The sequence below is a fragment of the Syngnathus scovelli genome, chromosome 3, assembly GCF_024217435.2.
Source record: "Syngnathus scovelli strain Florida chromosome 3, RoL_Ssco_1.2, whole genome shotgun sequence".
NCBI classification, from domain to species: Eukaryota; Metazoa; Chordata; class Actinopteri; order Syngnathiformes; family Syngnathidae; genus Syngnathus; species Syngnathus scovelli.
The window spans coordinates 20,446,811-20,467,591 of NC_090849.1; the positions used below are offsets into that span (position 1 = coordinate 20,446,811).

The following is a 20,781-nucleotide window of genomic DNA, read 5'->3' on the forward strand; positions in this document are numbered from 1 at the left end:
CCTACCTACCTACCTACCTACCTACCTACCTACCTACCTACCCTGATTCACGGCAAACATTTTGTCGTCGACGTTTCACTTGCGTAACACGTCGGTCGCACTTTAACCTGCGGAATCGCACAAACATCAAGATACAGGATGCAGGTGAGGGGAGATAGCGGGGGCAGCGTCTGTCATAACATGCTCTGTTTTGACGCGCAAAAACATGATGAGACAAAAAGTCACCAACAAGGTGTTCTTTTGGGGCCAATGCGTGAGTAAATGAATGACAAAATCCACGATAGTTAGCAGTGTTGTGGAGCACAAAACAAACATACATGGCGACCCTCCATGCAATAAACAGAATACATTGTATGCCTTAAAATACAGCGATAATCTGATGACTGGTCTAAAAGCGCCAGCATTGTGAAGAAATGGAAACAAACTCTTGTTTATTTTTGCAAATATGTGAATAGATACAGGAGTAAGAATAGTGGGTAACATTTTTGTGGTAATCCGCGTATCCATAGTTGAGATTCATATATATAAATATCAGCATGCTGAGATACTGTGGGGTCAGGCAACTTCTTTGAATCACAAAAAAAATGTGTTCCCTGACCGGGAATCGAACCCGGGCCGCGGCGGTGAGAGCGCCGAATCCTAACCACTAGACCACCAGGGAATGTTGTCACCGGTGTCTAGGCATTCAAATTTGTAACTACAACCTGGGAATGTGGTGCGTCAAAAATAGCATATACAGGCGCCAGCCACTAAAGGACGCTGTTTTACCGCTTTGAGCCCGCGCTTTGATGCCTACACAAGCAAGTCTGTAATGCTACATCAATACACGGAAATTGTATCTTTTTTTCCTTTGAAAAATAAAAGATAGGAGATTCAATTACCGCGGTGTGCTTTTGAAGGATCAAAAATAATTGAATTTTGGAGATTTAAACCACCGAAATATGTATAGTTTAGATGTGATTGTTCTTTGTTTTGCGACTTTGGTTGACACTGGTTGACAGTGTTTTTTCATTTTGAAAGTAAATCCGAAAGGTCGTGCTTTGCTGAGTTAGCTTGAACCGACCCCCACCCCCCTCACGCTGGCTGGATCGATCCTGTTCGACGACGGTGGGAAAGTTTTGAGTCATTTGTTTGGGATAATCGTAACCGGGGGTGGAAATGTCTCCAGGTTGGTCACTGTTCTCGACTCACGTTTATTGTTTTATTAAAATCCCGTGTGACTTTCAGGCCACCAAATGTTGACTTTAACACAGTCATTTGGTTTGTTTTTAGATTTCTGCATTGACTCGTCGCCGAAGACGACGAAAGCAGAGGAGCGAGCGGCTCCTCGGCCAAATCTGGAATAAAACACTACCCCCAGCACGAAGGTCCCTTCCGGGGCGGTTTGTAGTTTGGGGGGCTTTTCACGCGACCGAAGGCTCGACAAAGGATAGCGGCGGAATGGCCTTCTTCGCGAAAAAGAAGAAATTCAAGTTCCAGACGCATCTAACGCTGGAGGAGCTGAGTGCAGTGCCTTTCGTCAACGGGGTTCTCTTCTGCAAAGTTCGCCTGCTGGACGGAGACTTCGTCGCTTCCTCCTCCAGGTCACTTCATTTTGTTGACCTTTAAAAAACATATTGCTGTTGTTGTGTTTTGTTGACGTAGTTTGTTGTCGAGCTGCTGCCGCCGCCGGAAGCATTGCAACTCACACAAAGGTTGGGGTTTAAAATGAAGGCTTGGACACCGGACCGGGTTCGGGCCTCAAACCAAACATTGAGCCACATTTAAACCGGCGCAATGCTCGAATTCAATCTGAAATACAATACTTCATTTCTGAAAGTCCTTTCATCGGTGAGGCTCGAGCAAAACGTTGGTCGGGCTGTCAGAATTGGTTTTAAAGGAATTTCCCCGTGTGGGACAAATGAAGGAATCTGGTGACTTATCTTAAAAGAAACGGCATCGTGTTGTGTTTTTTCAACTTGCAAAACGCCACTGCCCAAAAAGCACCACAATAGCCTCACCCATGTCCAAAACAGATTTCCTGAATTGCTCTTCTTTTTGTCAGGCACCAAATGATCTTAGTGCAGCCAACCGGCTACACCTTTGCACCATTGCATCTTTGCACACGTTCAAAGTGCCATCATGCATCTCCCGTATCTCTTCATTGCATTCTCTTTTTGTTTTCACATGTCTCGGCACTGACACAAGAGCACGGATCGTACATTTGACGCCAGGCCCTCCAGAAATGCGTGTTGGGACGACAAAAATATGCTATAACAGGAGCACAAAAACGCACGGCGGCGGCCTCTTGCCGTTAGTGCGTGCGTGCATTTGCGTCTCCCGCGTTCTGCAACGTCTCCAATAATGTTACACACCGCCTGCTTTTCTTTGACGACTTGTTGTTCGAGACCACTCCTCTACCCGGCCACGGATATGATCTGTCCGAGCGAGACCCTCTCAGCGTCCTCTTTCCACGCCCCCGCCTTTCTGGATGTTACATAACCGATTATCATATTGAAACAAACAATTCTCTCTCTTACTCTCGCTTCCTCTCTCCTCCAATCAGCTTGGCACGTCAATGCACGTTTTTTCTACGCCGAGACTGTCAATCAAACCCAACCATCTGTCAATCACTCATGGACATTGAGACCCCCTCACATCGGGTTGTCACCTGGTCATGGCCTCCTCTGGCGCCTGTCAATTCGTCATTCCTGCCCAGGGTCACACCCCCTTTCGGGTATTTGCCGATAAAACTCGGCAACGGAGACACGCATGCGCCGCCTGCTTCTGTCAATCAAACAGACACGGCCATCCAGCTGCAAATGGAGGAGACAAAACTGTAACTTTTTTTTCCTTTTTTTTTTTTTTTAAACTCCATTCACTGCCTGTCATGTTCAGACCCGTACCCCATGGAAAGAAAGACAAACAAATTTTTATGAGCACGTAATCCGGGATTGAATGTGTAGACAAAAATGTCATTGGTTGTTGTTAATATGCACGCCCTTCCCAGCAGAGCCAAAGCTCGACTTGAACGCTACCGTGATTGAGAACGGCTGTCGTGAGGAAAAAAAAGTTCCTCCGACCAGCAGCCAGCTTGAAAGGCTTTCCGAGTGGAATGTTGGCAATTTGAACCGCTCCAAATGTCCTGCTTGTGTACGTCTTCCATGCGATGCCTTCTCCCGGGCCATTAACACGAATCACATGTCGTGATGGCCAGAGAAAAAAGACCTGCCTGAGAGGGCCAAAAGAGGATTGGGTGTGATTACTCAAATGATTTGTGCCGCACCGTGACCTCATCCGGACTCTTCAGCACACACGTGTGTGAGAACTTATCATGCGGGGATGTTTTCCGCACCCTCCTGCAGTGGCCATAAACATTTGTTCAAAAAATGTTTGATATAGCGTCTTGGGAAAAGATGACAGAGTTCAGGTAGTAAACAGCAAATGGTTATGTCAAAAAGCCACACTTGAGCCCCTTTGCTCATGTCAACAAAAAAAAGCCCTTTTTCAGTTTTGTTTACTTTTATTTTTTAGCTTATATTTATTTTATTTATTTGTAGTTTAGTTTTTCTTTAGTTGTAGATGTCACAAAGAACATTGTAGCATCAAATTTTTTCTCTTCTTTTGGCCATGTTTGTTTTCTACCAAAGGCTTGTTTTCTCTGCTTTTTTGTCAGAAAGGGAAGAACAGAAAAGCTAGGAATAAACTTGCTTTTGGGTGAAAGCACCCTTGTTAGTTACGATGCTTATATTGTCATTGTCGGAAAGCCAATTTGAAAGATCCATCAAAATGCCCCAAAACAGCTGGCTATATGAGGAGCTCTGCCAAAAAACAAAACAGAGTTGGGACGAAATGGGTTGCAAAAAATACAAAAAGCCAAAACTATGTAAACACACGCATGTCTGAAATACCAAATGGGTCGATTTGTCCAGCCTTCGTAGAGCAAAGCGCGGGAAACTCTCTCCGACCAGAGGTTAGCCCGCAGCGACCGCTTTCCAGCAGCTGCTTCCTGTTTTCGGCTTGATTTTTGCCTCATTTGCATATCGTGCGTAGCCGGCGCGCCATTTCTACAGTAAAGAAACATCTTGATTGAAACAAGATGAATTGTTGAAGGTCAAGACACGTGCGAGTGGATGCAGATGTCACTGTACTTGCTTTAGAAACAACAAAGCGTATATTCCAAAATGTTCATTAATAGCAAAATATAGGATGTGAAATACTACAAATATTCAATGAAAAAAACATTAGAAACTGATATAAAAGACCATGTATACAAAAATACAGCAGCATATTAGTTTTACATTTATATACCAATTTTATCACAGATTATTGGTCAAGAATAATTGCAAGATGGGGATGGAAAACTATCTCCTCGCTTTGTCTTTTCCAGCACGAAAAAAAGTTCATTGCCCGGCTAAACCTTTCCATGCTTGTGTTTTGTTTTGACCCAAGCCGCCATCCTCGGGCCGGTTCCGACGTCACGACCGCTTCCTCTGTATTGCTGTCTCTGACATTTCTTGTTTGTGTTTCTGCTCAGTGTGGATGATAACGACCCGCGTCCGCCCGTGTACTCTTGCTTGCGTTTGTTTAACGGCAATGTTTCGGACGTTCGGAGCACAAGGCATTCTTAGAAATCTGTATCTGCCAAAAGTGCAGCAACGTGAGCTTTTCTCTAATCCAACTTGACAGAATCCCCGCACTGCATCCAGCTTTGACAAGTGTTTGGCTCCTGCCATTTCACTTGCAAATTTTTTCATACTTCATGTTTGGGTCCAGGGTTATTCTCAGCTGTTTGTTCTTGTTCTTTTTCTGTGTGTACACGCACGCACACACGCATCAAACCCCACTAGTTTCATATGTGCATTCACTGAACCCCTCTTTAGTGAAAAAAAAAAATCTATATATTTTTTTAAATTCAAGACATCGATGTTTGTTACTGGTGCACAAAATGAGCCGTGCATGAACATCACCTTGTTCAAAGAACAAAACCAACACAACTCACAACAAACTACACACCTGCAAATCAGCGTGACTTCTGCTGTTGCCATTGCGAGACCATGCGTCATCACAAATTTCCACGATAAATCAGGTATGTTTGGACCTCCACAGTGGAGGCTCTGCCAAACCCCTGAGACCGACTCACCAAACCCCTAGGGTTGGATCGAACCCGGGTTAAGAACCACTGGTATAGGGTAAACCGGTGGCCGCGGTGTCTCCATTTTCAGTTGCACAACTTTACTTCTCTCACCATGTATTGTTCATCTTTGTAAATGACCAAACTTTGTCTTGAACAACGAGCTTGCGCTCCAACTTTATTTTTAACACATCGCCATTGACCGGGAAGTGAGTCTGTCTTCTTCGTTCCGTATTGCTGACTTCATAACTATTACTGAAAACAACGGAAACCTCTGCTGGTTGCATATGGTATTACAGTTAGCCACACATTGTGACTTTTTGGTGAATCTGCCTACGGTAGACATGGCTGGCAAGTTTCATGCGGTTCCCCAATTTCCCCACTGCACGCCTTTATTTGTGACTTGCCATTAATCGAGTGTTTGCATGCGGGCAGGGAGGAGGTGCGTGAGAACTGCGTACGATGGAGAAAGAGGTTCTCCTTTGTGTCCAAGTTGAGCGCAAACCCGCACACGGGCGTGCTGGACCCGTCCGTCTGCCGCGTGTCTGTGAGGAAGGTAAGTGAAGCGAGACAAAATGGCCGTCAATGTTCTACACGTTGTGTCCACCTCTAGGCCGCGAGCTCAAACGTGGGCTCGTTTAGTGACTGTCCCCCCCTCTCCCCCCCACCCCTCTTGCAGGAGCTGAAAGGCGGGAAAACGTATGCCAAGGTGAGAGACTCGCTGGCGCCGGGTGACCCCAGATACAGAAATAAAACATTTGCAGTTCCGGTGCTGAGCACCGCTTCCTGCGAGTGGCCACATTTAGACTTCCCTCCTTGGAAGTGAGGCTTCTTAGAAGAAAAACAGAAGCCGCTTCCGCCACAGCACAAAGAGGGAACGAGACGGCAGATTTCCTTATGCCATAAACGTTGTGCAAATTTTACATTTCAAGTTACCTTGCAAAACTCTTCCATCGCCAGCAAAACATCTCGAGCGTGAATCGATATCAAGCGTCTTCCCGCGCGTGCTCGTATCACGCCCGCTCGTGACGTCCGTCCGTCTTTCCGTCCGTCCCCAGCTGGGCTTCGCGGACCTCAACATGGCCGAATTTGCCGGCTCGGGTTCCACGGTGCGCTGCTGCCTGCTGGAGGGCTACGACACCAAGAACCGACGGCAGGACAATTCCATTCTCAAGGTGAGCATGGCTCGCCCATCTCTGCCGAAAGCCTCGCCAACTGTTTTTTTTTTTTTTTTTTTTTCGCGCAGGTAATCATTGGGATGACTCTCCTTTCTGGCGACCCCTGTTTTAAAACGTGAGTTGTTCTTTTCTTTGTTTCCAAAGAAAACAATGATGACAGACTTGTATTCATCTCTCATCCTCCCGTGAAATCCAGCTTCCTCATTGACTTTTGCTAGATTGTTTAGCTCTTGTGATATTGTAATGCAAGCACAATAATAATGATGAGATACTCTTCCGTAGCAGAACCATGCATGATATCTTTACCAATGGGGCTTGGGCTCGTGCATTCTGACTTCCTTTAGTCCAGCTGGCACGGCCAAAAGCGTCTCGGTGCCGCGACGCGAGCACGCCCTGCAGCCGGACTGCAAGGGGGAAGGAACCAAGGCGGAACCAGGGCCACCCGGAGGGATTTCCCTGAGCCGAACGCCCAAACATCGGCCCTCCCTCGTCGGCTCAGGTACGCGTCCAATTAGATTTAAACGGGCGACATTTTTAGATGACAAAAATCTCCAGTGCAAAAACACAACTTTCATCACCAACATTTTCAAGCTACAAGAATAACGTCAGTCCACAATTCAATAACAAAAATCTGAATTTAGTTGGCAAACTTTTTGAAAGCTCAACTACAAAATAATTGTTTGATCAAATTTTGAATAAAAAAAAAAAAAACTAACTTGGATTTGTAGATAACGACAAAGGTTTTGTCTAAGTGTGTGCTTTTGTTGCGCTCAGGTTTTCCGGAAGACCCTGAAGGTAACGCGTGCCTTCCCGGAGAACTTTTCCAATCGGGACATTCTCGCAACTCCAGCTACGCCAGCCAGCACAGCAAAATCTCTGGTTTGTTTTTCTTCCCAGACGCGACTAGCCTTGCACCTAGCTTTAGCTGACCCCCCCTCGCCGTGTCTCTCCTGTGTCCCGCAGGCTACAGCACGGAGCATTCCTGCTCATCCAGCCTGTCGGACTTGACGCACCGCAGGAACACCTCCACCGGCAGCAGCGCGTCGGGGGGTCCGGTGGGCTTTGCCGCAGACGCCCCCGCCGACGGAGAAAGAGACGCTGGGCGCCCGGACAGACCGCCGCGACCTCCCAGGCTGCTCCTGCCCACCAACAGGCCCCCCAGGTACAAGGCTACCGTTGTAGATGTCAAAAGTGGCCCAAAGAATTGCATATGGTCAATTGAAATGGTTTATTTATCTATTCATTTTTTAATGATCAGAACCGCAGGCCCGTTTTTATGATTTTTTAAAAATTTGTAAACATGAATTTGGATCAAAATCTTGAGCATAGATTGAGCTAACAGCACACATTGACTTAAGGTTGAACTTGATGCGGGACTAAAAAAAAAAAAAAACCTTAATCTTGTGAAACGCAAATTTAGATGGCGAGATAATGTTAAGCGCCAATTTACATGAGAAAAGGAAACCTAAAAGCCCAAATGTTGTTAAAAATGTCGTCGGAGCGTGCTCATCGTGTGCTTGCCGTACCTCGCTCGAGGGCCTCTCGAAAGGGTCGCAGTTGGCTTGTTAAACTTTTTGTCCGGCGCTCTCATATTGAGGCGTGCATACTCTTTTTGCTGTCTTTCAATATAATTACATTTGTGACTGTTCATACCTATTACGCAATCATGTTGGTCATCACCGTGCCACTTGTGGCGCTCACCATAGCGAGTGCAAACCAAACAGCACTTTAAAAAAAAAAAAAAAGCAAATTCAAAGAACAAAAATCATGTGAATGGATGTCTTGATAACAAGCAATGTGTCCCAACCCAATCGATCTGCAAAGTTGTGTGTGACTTTCAGGAGGAAACAGGACTCTGTGGAGAGTCAGCCATCTTGGGTGAACGACACACGCATGGACGCCGACGACATTGTAGAGAAGATTGTCCAGAGCCAAAACTTTGAGGACGTCAGCAATACTGAAGGTCTTCACAAATGCTATTAATGTTTAATAAAATAAATCTTTGATGCAAGATATAATCCAACTCAGGCTCTTTTCTTAAATAGTTGAATTAGCACTAACGTAGCATCCGTTGTCACATCCCGTAGACAGCAACCTGCGTCTGTTCGTCAACCGAGATGGCAGCACGGCGCTCGGCGCCATTCGGCTGGGTAACAGGTGAGCGCGTCTCCGTCTTGTGTCTTTGGAAAAACTCTGACCACTCGCTGTGTCCCCTCAGGGTGCCGGCCGGCGGCTATGAGCCTGTGGTCATCGAGAGCCGCTAGATGGGAGGGATTTTTTTTTTTTTTTTTTTTGCCCCCTGCCGGCTTCAGCTGGTCTGACGATAGCGCAGGGGGAAAGACAGCAGTTTGCACTTTAACTGCAGGTGGACGTCTCATTTCAAACACTAAGATCCTCGCGGCGTCCTCGGCGTCGCCACCATCAGCAAAATGGAGCGCGGGCTGGCAACATTGAGTGTCCACGCAACTGAATCAAATATCGATGTCACGAGTGGGGCGCGACCGATTAATCGTCCGGCTGATGTTAGCGCTTTTTGAACGCCACCCAAAAAATTAGCTTGTTTTAATCATCATATATTTCTCATTTTTTGCAGATTAACACGTTTCAACATACAACAAAGATAAGCCCATTCAAACATTGCCCTCCTCCCAAATTGGCAAAAATCAGCCATTTTTTCTCTGTTGTGAAGTTCTACAAATATGAAAGTATTGTAAAACAATCACATTTTATTTGACTTGCATTTTTATTCAAATTTTATTCACGTTCCGTGCTATTTGGAGCCCGTGAGCCCGATGCGTCTTTGCATCCGGCAAAGATGCCAATGACGGCCAAGGAACTCGGAGCGTCCCCCCTCCCCAACCTTTTTGAAAGTTGTTTGTTCATTTTCAAGCTGTGGTCACTCTGCTGCCCCCTGTTGGAGAAACCAGTGTTTACAGTCAACACAGTTCACAAAAAGCTTGAGAAATGGCAAGGAAATGTTTACAAACAGCTGGCTGCTTGCAGCGTTTTCTTTCTTGTCATTTGTTTTGTTCATCTGTAGGATTTTTTCAATGCTTTCCAGCAAAATAGTCGCAATTAGTCCTGTTTACTTCCCCCCACAAAATGTTTGATTGTCACACTGCTTTTTTGTTGTCTAGAAATTCACCCGCATGGTTTGACGCAGTTGACGTTTTGGGGGATGAACCACTAATTTGTCTGGTTGACACCACCTATTATTCTTGTGATACTTGTACTCTCTCTTTTTTTTAAAGCATTTTTGTATTTTTTGTCCATTTATTCTATGACGGTTTTTGTCCGGAGGATGGATGTTCTAAGCTGTGCACACGACTCACCTTCCCTCTGTTTTGTTTTTTCCACTATTAGAAATTCATACAAGAGTATTACCATACCGTAACAAAGATAGTATTCACCCAAAGGTACCGAGCATCACCTTTGTAACACATCTAAAGAATAAAAATCCACTCTATTACTTGTGTATGGAGTTTTTAATTGTAAATGAATAATCATGTTAAATTTTAATCATTTCAAAGTTTTCCAACTTCCAAGGTGTCTTTAGCCGCTTGGAAATGGAGAATGATCTTCACCCAGCCGATCATTCAAGTCATGGCCAGAGAAACACGGGCAAGGGCAGACAACTATGTACAGAACCTGACCAGCAGAGAGCAGTGTCAACCAATATTCTTTTCACAAATGCATTTTAATATATACAAGTAAAGGTTGTTCTCGCCAGGAGCTCACAATGTGACTAGTACATTTGATATATTCCATACACTACCAATAATATTTTATATCATTAACCTAATATAGCACAGTTGCTATAGTCATCATTCTGAATTATTCTGTGTGTGTGTAAATTGACAGTCATCCAAAGGAACTGGAATGCTTTAATTGAATTTGTTGTTTTGAGAAAACGCTGATCAATGACTTTCGCAATTACCGGAGAAGTAATTACCGGACAATATGCATGGATGTCTCGTGCACGCTGCAGTGGCGTCAATAAATGCAAGCATGATGCATTGATAAATGCCTGCATCCTCTGTAGTTGAGTAAATCAATGCCCAACACGACAATGGATTGTCAATTATTTATCGAGTGTTTTTCCCACGCTGCAGAATCGACAGGTCGTCCAGAAGCAGGAAAAAAAGGTAGGGGGAAAAAAAATGGAGTGGGTCACGTGACCGTGGTTATTTCCTGCTGCACTCACTCGCGTTGCCCGGCCCCCCACCACTCCATCGCAGCTCCTCAGCGGCACTGTGTGCACTCTTCCTCGGACTCGCTCTCACGCTCGCCCCTCAAGGCCTCGGTCGAGCACCACACGGACTCAAAAATCATCAGTTTCCTCATCCTTTTTGGTTTAAACTAAGTCGGAGGGATAGAAAAGAACAAGAAGCCCACCTGTGCTCATTATGGCGACAGCGGCGGTGTCTGCCCCGGCCGGTGGCCCCAGCCCCGGCCCGGGGACCGAGCTGGTACGCGGGCAGGCGTTCGACGTCGGTCCTCGGTACAGCAATCTGTCCTACATCGGCGAAGGAGCCTACGGCATGGTGTGGTGAGTGAAGCCGTGCACCCCGAAGCCACCTTACGTACGTAAAGAAGCCGTTTTCGCCGGAACACACCTCCGGTTAGCCCGTTAGCTTAGCCACACGGCTAAATGCTATGTTTGGTTTGCTAGCCGCCGCTGCTATTGCGTCAAATCTCGTCTAATTAAACGATTCTTTCTGTCACATGACATCAATTTTGCGTCGCTTCTATATTTACCTGGACATAGCCACAAATTCATCAATTCAAATCACTAAAATTGAACGCGTTTTATTTTAACACTTCGAGCAATCAACAGATTTCCTTGTTGAAAAAAGTGATTTAATCGCTGCCGCTCAGTACGCACACACACACACGCGCATATCTATCTATCTATCTATCTATCTATCTATCTATCTATCTATCTATCTATCTATCTATCTATCTATCTATCTATCTATCTATCTAGCTCATGTTGTTGCCAGGTAAAATCAAACATGTTTACTTGTATACAATGAAAGTATATCAGAAATCAATGCAAGTGGATTGAATGCTGGTATTATCCACTTTTATGATTTTAAGTATAGGAGAAAGGTGCAATATGGCTTTGCAGTGTTTTATATCATTTCCTTTTCACTAATTTGTTAAATTTCCTCTGTGTGTGTGCTTCGCGGCCATGTTTCGAGTGTAAGCGGTGCACATCAGCTTCAGAAGCTGCCAAAATATTCTTTCAAAATCGAGTCAAATCAGTTTAATTGACTTTAATCAGCCGATTTAAAAAAATATACCGGATAGAATAACTTTTATAGAATAATAAATATTTACAACAATAAAGTAATGACCCACAAGGAGAACATTTGTCTGTTTTAGGGGGAAAAAAATTGATTCGTCGGGTGTTTTTTTTAATTTAATTTTTAATTTTTTGTTTTTTTTACACATTACATTTGCTCTAAGCATCCAAAACGATTGACACAATGATAAAATTGTTGACAATTTTCTTCAAAAGTGCCTTATTTTGACTTTTCCACCTCTCTTTGCTATCGTAAAGAAAGACAAAGACAGGTAAAGACCCAATGATTGTCACACACACATCTGGGTGTGGTGAAATCTGTCTCCGCATTTAACCCATCCCCGAAGGGAGCAGTGAGCAGCAGCGGTGGCGCGCCCGGGAATCACTTGGTGATCTAACCCCCCAATTTCAACCCTTAATGCTGAGTGCCAAGCAGGGAGGCAATGGGTGCCATTTTTATAGTCTTTGGTATGTTTGAACCCACAACCTTCCAGTCTCAGGGCGGACACTCTACCACTAGGCCACTTGTGATGCACGATATTGTTTTCCGATATGATCAAATCTAGGTATCGGCGCTGTCTAACGTCACTCGTAACATAATTTTCATGGAGTCAAAAGGAGCAGCCAGATTACGCAATGGCAACAAGTCCCTTGTGACAAAACAGGGCAAGATTGTTAAAGGCGTTGAACAGCCATCCGAAATGATCCTGAAGTCCAAGTGCTGACGTGTGGCACCCCTGCCATCATCTTGAACGGCATCGTCTCCGTGGCAACCAATCTACCAGTGACATGGTTAGCCGCCCCCCCCTGCCTTTGTGGCCAATGACAAGAGACTGAGGCTGTGTGAACATTCATACGCGTTATCTGGACTTTTACGGCAGTGGCGAGAAGGTGGCAAGGTACTACTTTTGCCACAACAAAGTCAACCCACTTGAACGTAAAGCACAAAGTCTGTCTACGATATCCTCAACTCACTTCAACATGCAGTAGGCATGAGATGGTGCCAAATAACTGCTTTTGTCTGAGTGGAGCTCCTCAGCTTGGTTGAAATGCTTCTTTGGCACCAAGGTGCCAGCGAAGAGTGGCAAAGCACTGCAAACAAATTCGCTTTACTCCCTAATTGCTCGCTACTGCACGTGGCTATTCGGGTTTTGCCGGTTCATTTCACGGATGCGTCGTCTTGTGCAGCGTTCAAAGCCTCCGCACGGCATTGGACTCCTCGGTGTCCCTTTGTTGCCTCTGATCTAGCCCCCCCCCCCTGCCTCCATTTCGTCATGGTAACAGTGTTATTACATAACGCGACGCCAAATGCGGCGCGAAACCTTTGCATTCCCGTCTCCATGGCAACACTGCAGCAGACTAAGAAGCAGGAAATTTGACGGGACTGTCATCGTTGCTGGACCGGAATATTGTGAAGGGGACATTGTCAGAACGTCAGAGTCGCTTGGTGTCTGAATAACATGCATTTGTTTGCATCCATGACATTCCACTTGCGCTCCGCCCCAAAAAATTGTTTCAAATCTTGTATGATTTTCTTGTGATTATCTTTATCTTACGTTGTGTTAATGTGGGGGGAAAAAATGGCCAAATTAGAAAAGGGGTAATATCCTGATGAGTCAGTTGGATGTTAAAGAGCAAAAGTTGTGTTTTGCCGCCATCAGGTGTATCATTTGCAAGGCGACGATTTCACTTTTTGCGTCACCGCTCGATGCCTAGCCTCCGACAACGTACATTGTGGCGCACGCCGCGGACACCTCACCAAATACACGCGAGCTCCTGTCAGCCATTCGTGAGAAGCAGCGGTTCGTCACACACTTTGAGGTAACAGCATTACGTGCACATTTTGCAGCTCTGATTACCTTTTGCCTTGCATGTGCTTCTGTGTCATTCTTGAAAGTGGCCAATCTTCCACCGGCCTCGCCCACCACGCTTACGTCACGACTCGGCTTAATTTGGAGACTCATTTTTTTCCCCCGGCAAGATGCCAACGTTGCGCCCTAGTTTGTCTCTTGGCATCCACCGTATTCCTTGTTGGAATTGGTTTTGAGCCTATTTTATGAGCTGATGGACACAAGGAAATGGTCACGAATTTCATTCAATTTGAAAGGAAAATGCTACGTTGGGAGAGTGTGAAAATCCCTAACGTCCACTGAAATGCATTTGTTAGTTTGTGTGTCAGATTAGTTTGAATTCATCAGCTCATAACTCAAGATGAACGTGTTAACACCATGCAGAGTGCAGCACACACGGCCGTCAGAATCTTGCAGCTCTGCCTCCCACGTGCGCGCACACACACACACACACACACACACACACAGAGGCGCACATTCTTCAGAGCCAAGTGGAAAGGAAGGTCAGTCACATTTCCCTGGCAGAAGGCTGGCATGCCGCTGTTTACATTGGGTTGTCACCATGGCAACTGCTTTTCTTCTGTTACACAATGTGGGCGTTCTTTGCGCTCCATAGCGTAAAAAAAAACAAAAAACTACACAACCGGGGTGGGGGGCACACACCAGTTTGTCGCTGTTGATATTGCGCATTTACACACGTTTCAGGTCACCCTGGAAGACCGAAAAAATGAGACGTAGCAAAGCACAATTATTTGACCGGGCAAGCTTTTAGTTTGTTGTGCGGCTCCTTTGTCAAACTGTACAAAAATACAAGATGTCGACTGAAAGTGAGGTCAAGCTGCCCTTGTCTTGGGCTCGCATTGCGAACGGAACTTAACCGAAATCCCCGAACGAAGGAGCCGCGCCCTCGAGGGGCCACGCGGGCCCCACGGCCCGGTGACGTCGTTTCCGCTCCACGCCATTAACGATTTTTCCGCAGCTCGGCGTACGATCGTGACAACAAGCTTCGCGTGGCCATCAAGAAGATCAGCCCCTTCGAGCATCAGACGTACTGCCAGCGCACGCTGCGCGAGATCAAGATCCTGCTGCGCTTCAAGCACGAGAACATCATCGGAATCAACGACATCATACGCACGCCCACCATCGACCAGATGAAAGATGTGTATCCTTGACCCGCTACTTTCCACACCCCCTTGTTTGTAACGCTCAATTTTAGACATTTTGAAGTAAAACGAGTTGTCCAAAGAACAAATGGGACGACTCCTCCTTCTGGATGGTTCGCTCCCCCATCCTGAAGGATGAGCCCAATGGGAAATCGCTCGCGGGTCTTGGCAGATGACACAAAAGCCAACTTGGCCCGAATGGTGATTTAGTGACTTTTGCCGAGGCTTCCTCAACGACGTCTCTCAGCTACATCGTGCAGGACCTCATGGAGACAGACCTGTACAAGCTGCTGAAGACGCAGCACCTGAGCAACGACCATATCTGCTACTTCCTCTACCAGATCCTGCGAGGCCTCAAGTATATCCACTCGGCCAACGTCCTGCACCGCGACCTCAAGCCCTCCAACCTCCTGCTCAACACCACCTGCGATCTCAAGGTAGGGCCCACTGTCTTCTGCCGCCATTTTTTGCATCCTCCTCACCCCGCCCGCCCCTCAGATCTGCGACTTCGGGCTGGCCCGCGTGGCCGACCCGGACCACGACCACACGGGCTTCCTGACGGAGTACGTGGCAACGCGCTGGTACCGAGCGCCCGAGATCATGCTCAACTCCAAGGTACGCGCTTGTTTCCGATTGAACTGGGAGGAAAGGTGACTTTGACAAATCTCGTCCGCATATTGTGGCAAAAGGTGGCTAGAACTTGCACACACACGTGGGAGTTCTTCTGCCTGACACCCAGCAAGGCCACCGGAGCAATCGTTTCATATTCATCTTTCTCTTTGCGCTGACTAAGAAAAGTCCTTCAGTCCGCTTGTTTGGTCCGGACCAAAGGCGGACTTAATATGTTTTGTTTGGTGCCGTTCCTATTCAGATTTGCAAGTGAAGTATACACATCACGCTTGTGGCGATCTGTGCTCCAATTGGACCGCAATGACCAGGGCGGCACACAGAGCGAACCGAGACCACTTGACAGTCGGGTCTGAATACACCCGGAAGGACTTTTGAGAAACAAGCAAATGCACTGACGCGTCTTGCCCAAAGTGCTGCCTTTATCGCAGACAAAATGCGCTGGCTTTCTTGAAATGGCTCCGTCGTCAATAAAATATCTAAGAGTACGTACATGTGCATGACATGTTTCCGTCAATCCTAGTCCATTGCACACATCTGACGTCTTTTTTTCAACTGACCTGGCTCATGCGTCCTGCATTGGGCATGACTTTCAGGGCTACACCAAGTCTATTGACATCTGGTCGGTGGGCTGCATCTTGGCTGAGATGTTGTCCAACCGGCCCATCTTTCCCGGGAAGCACTACCTGGATCAGCTCAACCACATTCTGGGTCAGGCCAATATTTTGTTTGCTTGCTTAGCCTTCGTCTCCATGTCTTCTCGCCTATCCTGACACAAATCATCTTGTCGTCCTTCAGGTATCCTGGGCTCGCCCTCTCAGGAGGACCTCAACTGCATCATCAACATCAAAGCCAGGAACTACTTGCTTTCTCTGCCGCTGCGCTGCAAAGTACCCTGGAACCGCCTCTTCCCCAACGCTGATGCCAAAGGTCTGACAGAACACACAGAGGGATGCTAAAGTCCTCAACGGGTTACCTCACCATAACAGGAGACTTGGTTTTCTTTGACTGCTTTGTGCCATTCACGCTGAATGGTGGCCATTGATTATTTTAACCGTCTTTGTTGTTGTGGGACTTAGTATATAATTCCTGTTGCGTTGCGGACGGCATTTTGCACAGAGCTGCGGCTGGTCTCAAGTACGCTTGCGATTGCTGTGGCTCCCTCTTGTGGACAGTTGGCTTTATTACAATTGTTTTTGTGCTGTCTGTTTCTGTCAGCGTTGGATCTGCTGGACAAAATGCTGACCTTCAACCCCCACAAGCGGATTGAGGTGGAGGAGGCCCTGGCACACCCTTACTTGGAGCAATACTACGACCCCACCGACGAGGTGAGTGACGGACGCCTCGCAGGACGAACGGTAAGCGTTCACTCCCCGGTGTTGACGTTGGCGTTTGGCCACAGCCCGTAGCGGAGGCGCCGTTTAAGTTTGACATGGAGCTGGACGACCTCCCCAAGGAGACTCTGAAGGAGCTCATCTTTGAGGAGACAGCACGCTTCCAGCCCGGGTTCCGGTCCTAACGCTTCACGCCAGGTCAGGAAATGGCTTTGGAATGCCTTGCAGCAAGGCTACGCAATGGCTGAGCAATGCTCCTCACAGCACAATAGTCTCACCGTTTTTGTAAATGACCACAATGCTATTTTTTTAAAGCTATTTTCAAATGTGACGCAATCTACATTGAATCATCAAAACATGCGTATACCAACCAAATACACATTTTTAATATTGATAAAAGAAACAAGATAAGACCAGTTCAATACATATACAACCAAGTTTTTTTTTTTTTTTTGCCACACAACACTTGAGGCTTAAAAAGGTCCCTAAAATGACATTGTCAAATCCTATGAAACTTGAAGGCAGCATCTCAATCGACCTCGGGCAGGTGGACATTTTCATGTGTTGCAAAATGATGTTGCTTTGGATCACTACGAATGAAAAGAGTAACACCACTCTTTGTTTTTGTTTTTTTTTTCATCCTGCAGATGATTCCTCACCGCTGCCCCGCCCCTCCACACTGTTATCGCTGTGTTTTTGTTTTATTACTTCCGGTTTTGCTTCCCAAAATTTTTGGCTGTCGCTCATCAAGTCCACTTTGCTCAGGAATGGCGTCATGAATCAATCAGTTTGTCGTTCTGGGATGTGGGAGACTGGGTTGGGGGCTCGGCTTTTGGGGATCCATCGCAGCTTGGGGTGATTTTTATTTTATTTTTTTTCCTCCACCCACACTTCCTTTAAAAGGCTTATTTTGGGATTGTCATCTGCACATCACGCAGCCCCTCACCCCCCCAAAAAAGAGCCATTTATGCAAAGAGTCGACATTATCAGCCAGAAAAAAAGCCATGGTTCTGATGGTTCTCATACAGAATCATCCTTTTCTTGTACATGAAGCTTCTGCTTAGCCTCTGTGGGTTAGCACGGAATGGTCTTAATGTGTTTGGATCGGAAAAGAAAAACACACCCCATAGTTTATCCTTTCTAAATAGTCCAATATATGTTCAGGTTGGGAAACGGACTCTATTTTCCTTGAGTGTGCGTACATGCCAGCTGAGAAGACAAGTGTGTGCCCCTTCTGCATGACTGTTAGCAGCTGTGTATAGAAAGAGCGTGTCGAGTGCCACGCGGGCCTTCACCATTTCGCCTCCAACAAGGTGCTTCAGTGGCCTCCTTTTGACTACCCCCCCTATCCGCTAATTACGGCACGAAAACTCTTGAAGCAAAGAAAAAAAAGAACAGCTCTGCTCCATTTTTTTTTTTTTTTTTTTTATACGGCACTTTAAACTGGCAGCTACACAACTAACTGCGAGTATAGTTTGAGGACTGTCGCAAATGCAGGATATAAACTCCAAAGGCCATAGGTTCTGTTCAATATATAAAAGTTGGGCTTCAAATTAGCTGCTTTCTCAGGATGGCTTGGGATGCTGTTTTTTCCTCACAGCCATGAACGCAGCACCAACATCAGTTTGCTCAATAGTAGTTTAGTGTCCCTCGAGAAATCAAGCAAGTTTAATCCAAACGAATTTGAGTCACATTTTTTGGGGGGGCGGGTCAACACTCGAAATTGAGCCCCTGAGAACTAGAGTGGACTGACCCAAAGTTTGTCATTTTGCCAACGTTTTGAAATGACCTAAGTGGAGTTAGCCAAATCTGTGTGGCTCAATTAGCCTGCAGCTAATTAGCTGCAGTTCTTGTGGCTAATACACCCGGAAAACCTTTTCTTGCAAATAAAACTTGCAAGTCTTGTTGGCGCTAATTCATTTGATATTCTGCTTCCCCAAAAACACAAAGGCAGCAGAAAGACTAACAATCTGCATTGTGACCACATTCACTTTGATCTAGCTGGCAGCTAGATAGCGAACTAGCTAGCCGGCTTTATTGGTATTATTCGGTTTGTAATGCTGCATTCCTTCCAAACACAAATGTAGCAACCTAGCAAGTTTGTTTTTAGAGGTGCTGGTTTTACCCCAAATGAACTCAACTTTGTTGACAATACACATGTGGTATCAGCTGACAGCTAACTAGCTAGCCTGCAGGCGATCCTTGTTACTAATCTGTTTTGCACAGCATTAGATTGAGATTTTTTTTCCCCACCCTTCACAAATTGCAAATGCAGCACAAAGATGCTATTTAACTTTGTATTTTGGTTGTCATTTTATCCCAAACATAAACGAGATCAACAAAGTTTTATCTGACAACATACATGGAGTAACATGCCAGCCTGCGAGCGCTCCATGTCGCTAATCTCCTAAATTTTTACAAATAGCTTCAATCAAATGGGTATGGCCTAGCCATTAATGAAAGGAAACAGTTGACTTTAACTGATTTTGTACTTTGTTACTAGAGTAGATATTAAAAAAATGTCAACTACTCTTGTGGCAGCGGCGGCCTGTAGGTGTGTATTTTTTTGGGAGGGGGGGGGTGCGTTCAAAGGCACCGGGAAGCAGCAGCGTTGGAACGGTTTGTGTGCTGATCAGCGCTTGTGCTCCGTTCTTTTGTCTGTTTGTGCCTTCTTTGACAATTCCATGTGCAGCTTCTGATGTGATCAATCAAAGAAAAAAAGTGAGCTTTGTACATTTAAAAAGATTTGTTGCCACTCCTGTGTGTGTGCGCGTGTGCAGGTTTGTGTGTATGCTTGCGCGGTTTGCGAAGAAAAACATCTATTTTATTTTTTCCCTCCCTTTTTGTGCAGATATTTTTATTGTCCAATGAGTGTTTTGATTCTATCAGAAACTAAATGATCTCATTGCCTCACCATGTTTTGATTGTTTGTGAAGAAAGATAAAGATTAAAAAAAAAAAAAGGTCCCACTATTGTTTTAAAGGTGCGTCCGCCTCAAATTTTTCATGGTTTTGTTTGTGTTTCTTGGGTCAGTTTTATTTTGCTACTGTGTGAAGAATTTCGCTTTTATTGTTGAAGACTGTTTTTAAAAAGTGAATTATTCAATGTTTTTTGGAAGCCAGGAAAAAGAAAAACACACAAAGAAAAATTAAACACACTATTGAAGAGACTGGACCACACAACAATCAACATGTACACTGTTGCCAAACAGTTTTCTTTGGCGCAAACAATTCTTGGTGTATTTAATTAGAAAATTATCAATAAAAACATGTTTTACCCCAATAGTGCCACACTTGTTTCCAATGGATTATTTTTCATTGTGTACATTACTGATTCATTTCAAAACTGGAAGTTAAAAATTTTTTTTTAATTTTTTTGGCGGGGGGGGGGGGCACAAAAATAAAATATTGTACACTGTCACTCTTGTCATTTTGAGGCGTATAGAATATTGGTACAAGAAATATTTAAAATCAAATACATTGGTTTCACATAATTTATACTAATTAATATTTAAATCCCACAAAAGGTCAAGCTGACCCAAAGTCTGCAATCTACCAGGTAAAACTGAAATGTAATCAAAAGTGAAGAGAATGTGAACCTTATTTTTAGTTTTAATCTAATAGTTTCCAAATGAAACTGAAAATGTCTTTTAAAAGTCTTATCAAACTACTGGGAATAAACATTGGGCTAAGAACAACTGTGGGGAAAAATATCAAAATAAATGAATTTTGGAGATTTTCTATAGGGGTCCTCGTTATAAACCTGAACCCGCCATGTGTGCAATACAGTAAATTATGATTAAGGGTTATATAAGTAAACTTGATTAGAAATTGCAATATCAGTGTTACAATCATACTTTCATTTTTTTTTGTCCCGCAAAATACATCAGTGTTGTGACACTTGTAATATTGTGACATTAAAATACGTTACTCATCTCAAGACAAATAATATAATTAATTTAAAAGGCGCAATTGCGAACGCCCCAAAAGTCGAATGTTTGATAACAAAATGACTAACGATAAACTTTAAATTAAAACAATGACGTCATCTTATGTTTACTTGAGACGCAACCACGTGGTAGTAACGCAACACGCTTCGCCACTGACACGCCCTGACGTCTGGCACGTGTCCTTTCTCGGCGGCGCGCGCAGTCGAAATCAAGCCAAGCTCATTTGCCTTTTATTCTCTGCCTTGGATTGGCTGTCTCC

The 20,781-nt window shown here is 45.1% G+C and overlaps 2 protein-coding genes and 1 non-coding gene across 3 annotated transcripts; 2 read left to right on the forward strand and 1 right to left on the reverse strand.

The window, feature by feature from the left end:
* Nucleotides 1-589: 589 nt before the first annotated feature.
* trnae-cuc (transfer RNA glutamic acid (anticodon CUC)) lies at nt 590-661 on the reverse strand. The gene has a single exon. It is a non-coding gene; the product is annotated as a tRNA-Glu (tRNA).
* Nucleotides 662-864: 203 nt separating this feature from the next.
* eeig1a (estrogen-induced osteoclastogenesis regulator 1a) lies at nt 865-9,760 on the forward strand. The gene is made up of 12 exons (XM_049763333.2): nt 865-1,168; nt 1,273-1,583; nt 5,549-5,669; nt 5,793-5,822; nt 6,172-6,288; nt 6,360-6,406; nt 6,636-6,790; nt 7,066-7,170; nt 7,255-7,453; nt 8,133-8,254; nt 8,379-8,448; nt 8,510-9,760. Exons 2-12 carry the CDS (start codon nt 1,441-1,443, stop codon nt 8,553-8,555), a joined length of 1,155 nt encoding a protein of 384 aa, XP_049619290.1. The 5' UTR covers nt 865-1,168; nt 1,273-1,440; the 3' UTR covers nt 8,556-9,760.
* Nucleotides 9,761-10,497: 737 nt separating this feature from the next.
* On the forward strand, nt 10,498-19,855 carry mapk1 (mitogen-activated protein kinase 1). Its single transcript, XM_049763328.2, has 9 exons — nt 10,498-10,840; nt 14,429-14,611; nt 14,860-15,049; nt 15,111-15,227; nt 15,836-15,950; nt 16,038-16,169; nt 16,458-16,567; nt 16,642-16,771; nt 17,221-19,855. The coding sequence occupies exons 1-8, from the start codon at nt 10,698-10,700 to the stop codon at nt 16,756-16,758; spliced, it is 1,107 nt and encodes a 368-aa protein (XP_049619285.1). The 5' UTR covers nt 10,498-10,697; the 3' UTR covers nt 16,759-16,771; nt 17,221-19,855.
* Nucleotides 19,856-20,781: the final 926 nt, after the last annotated feature.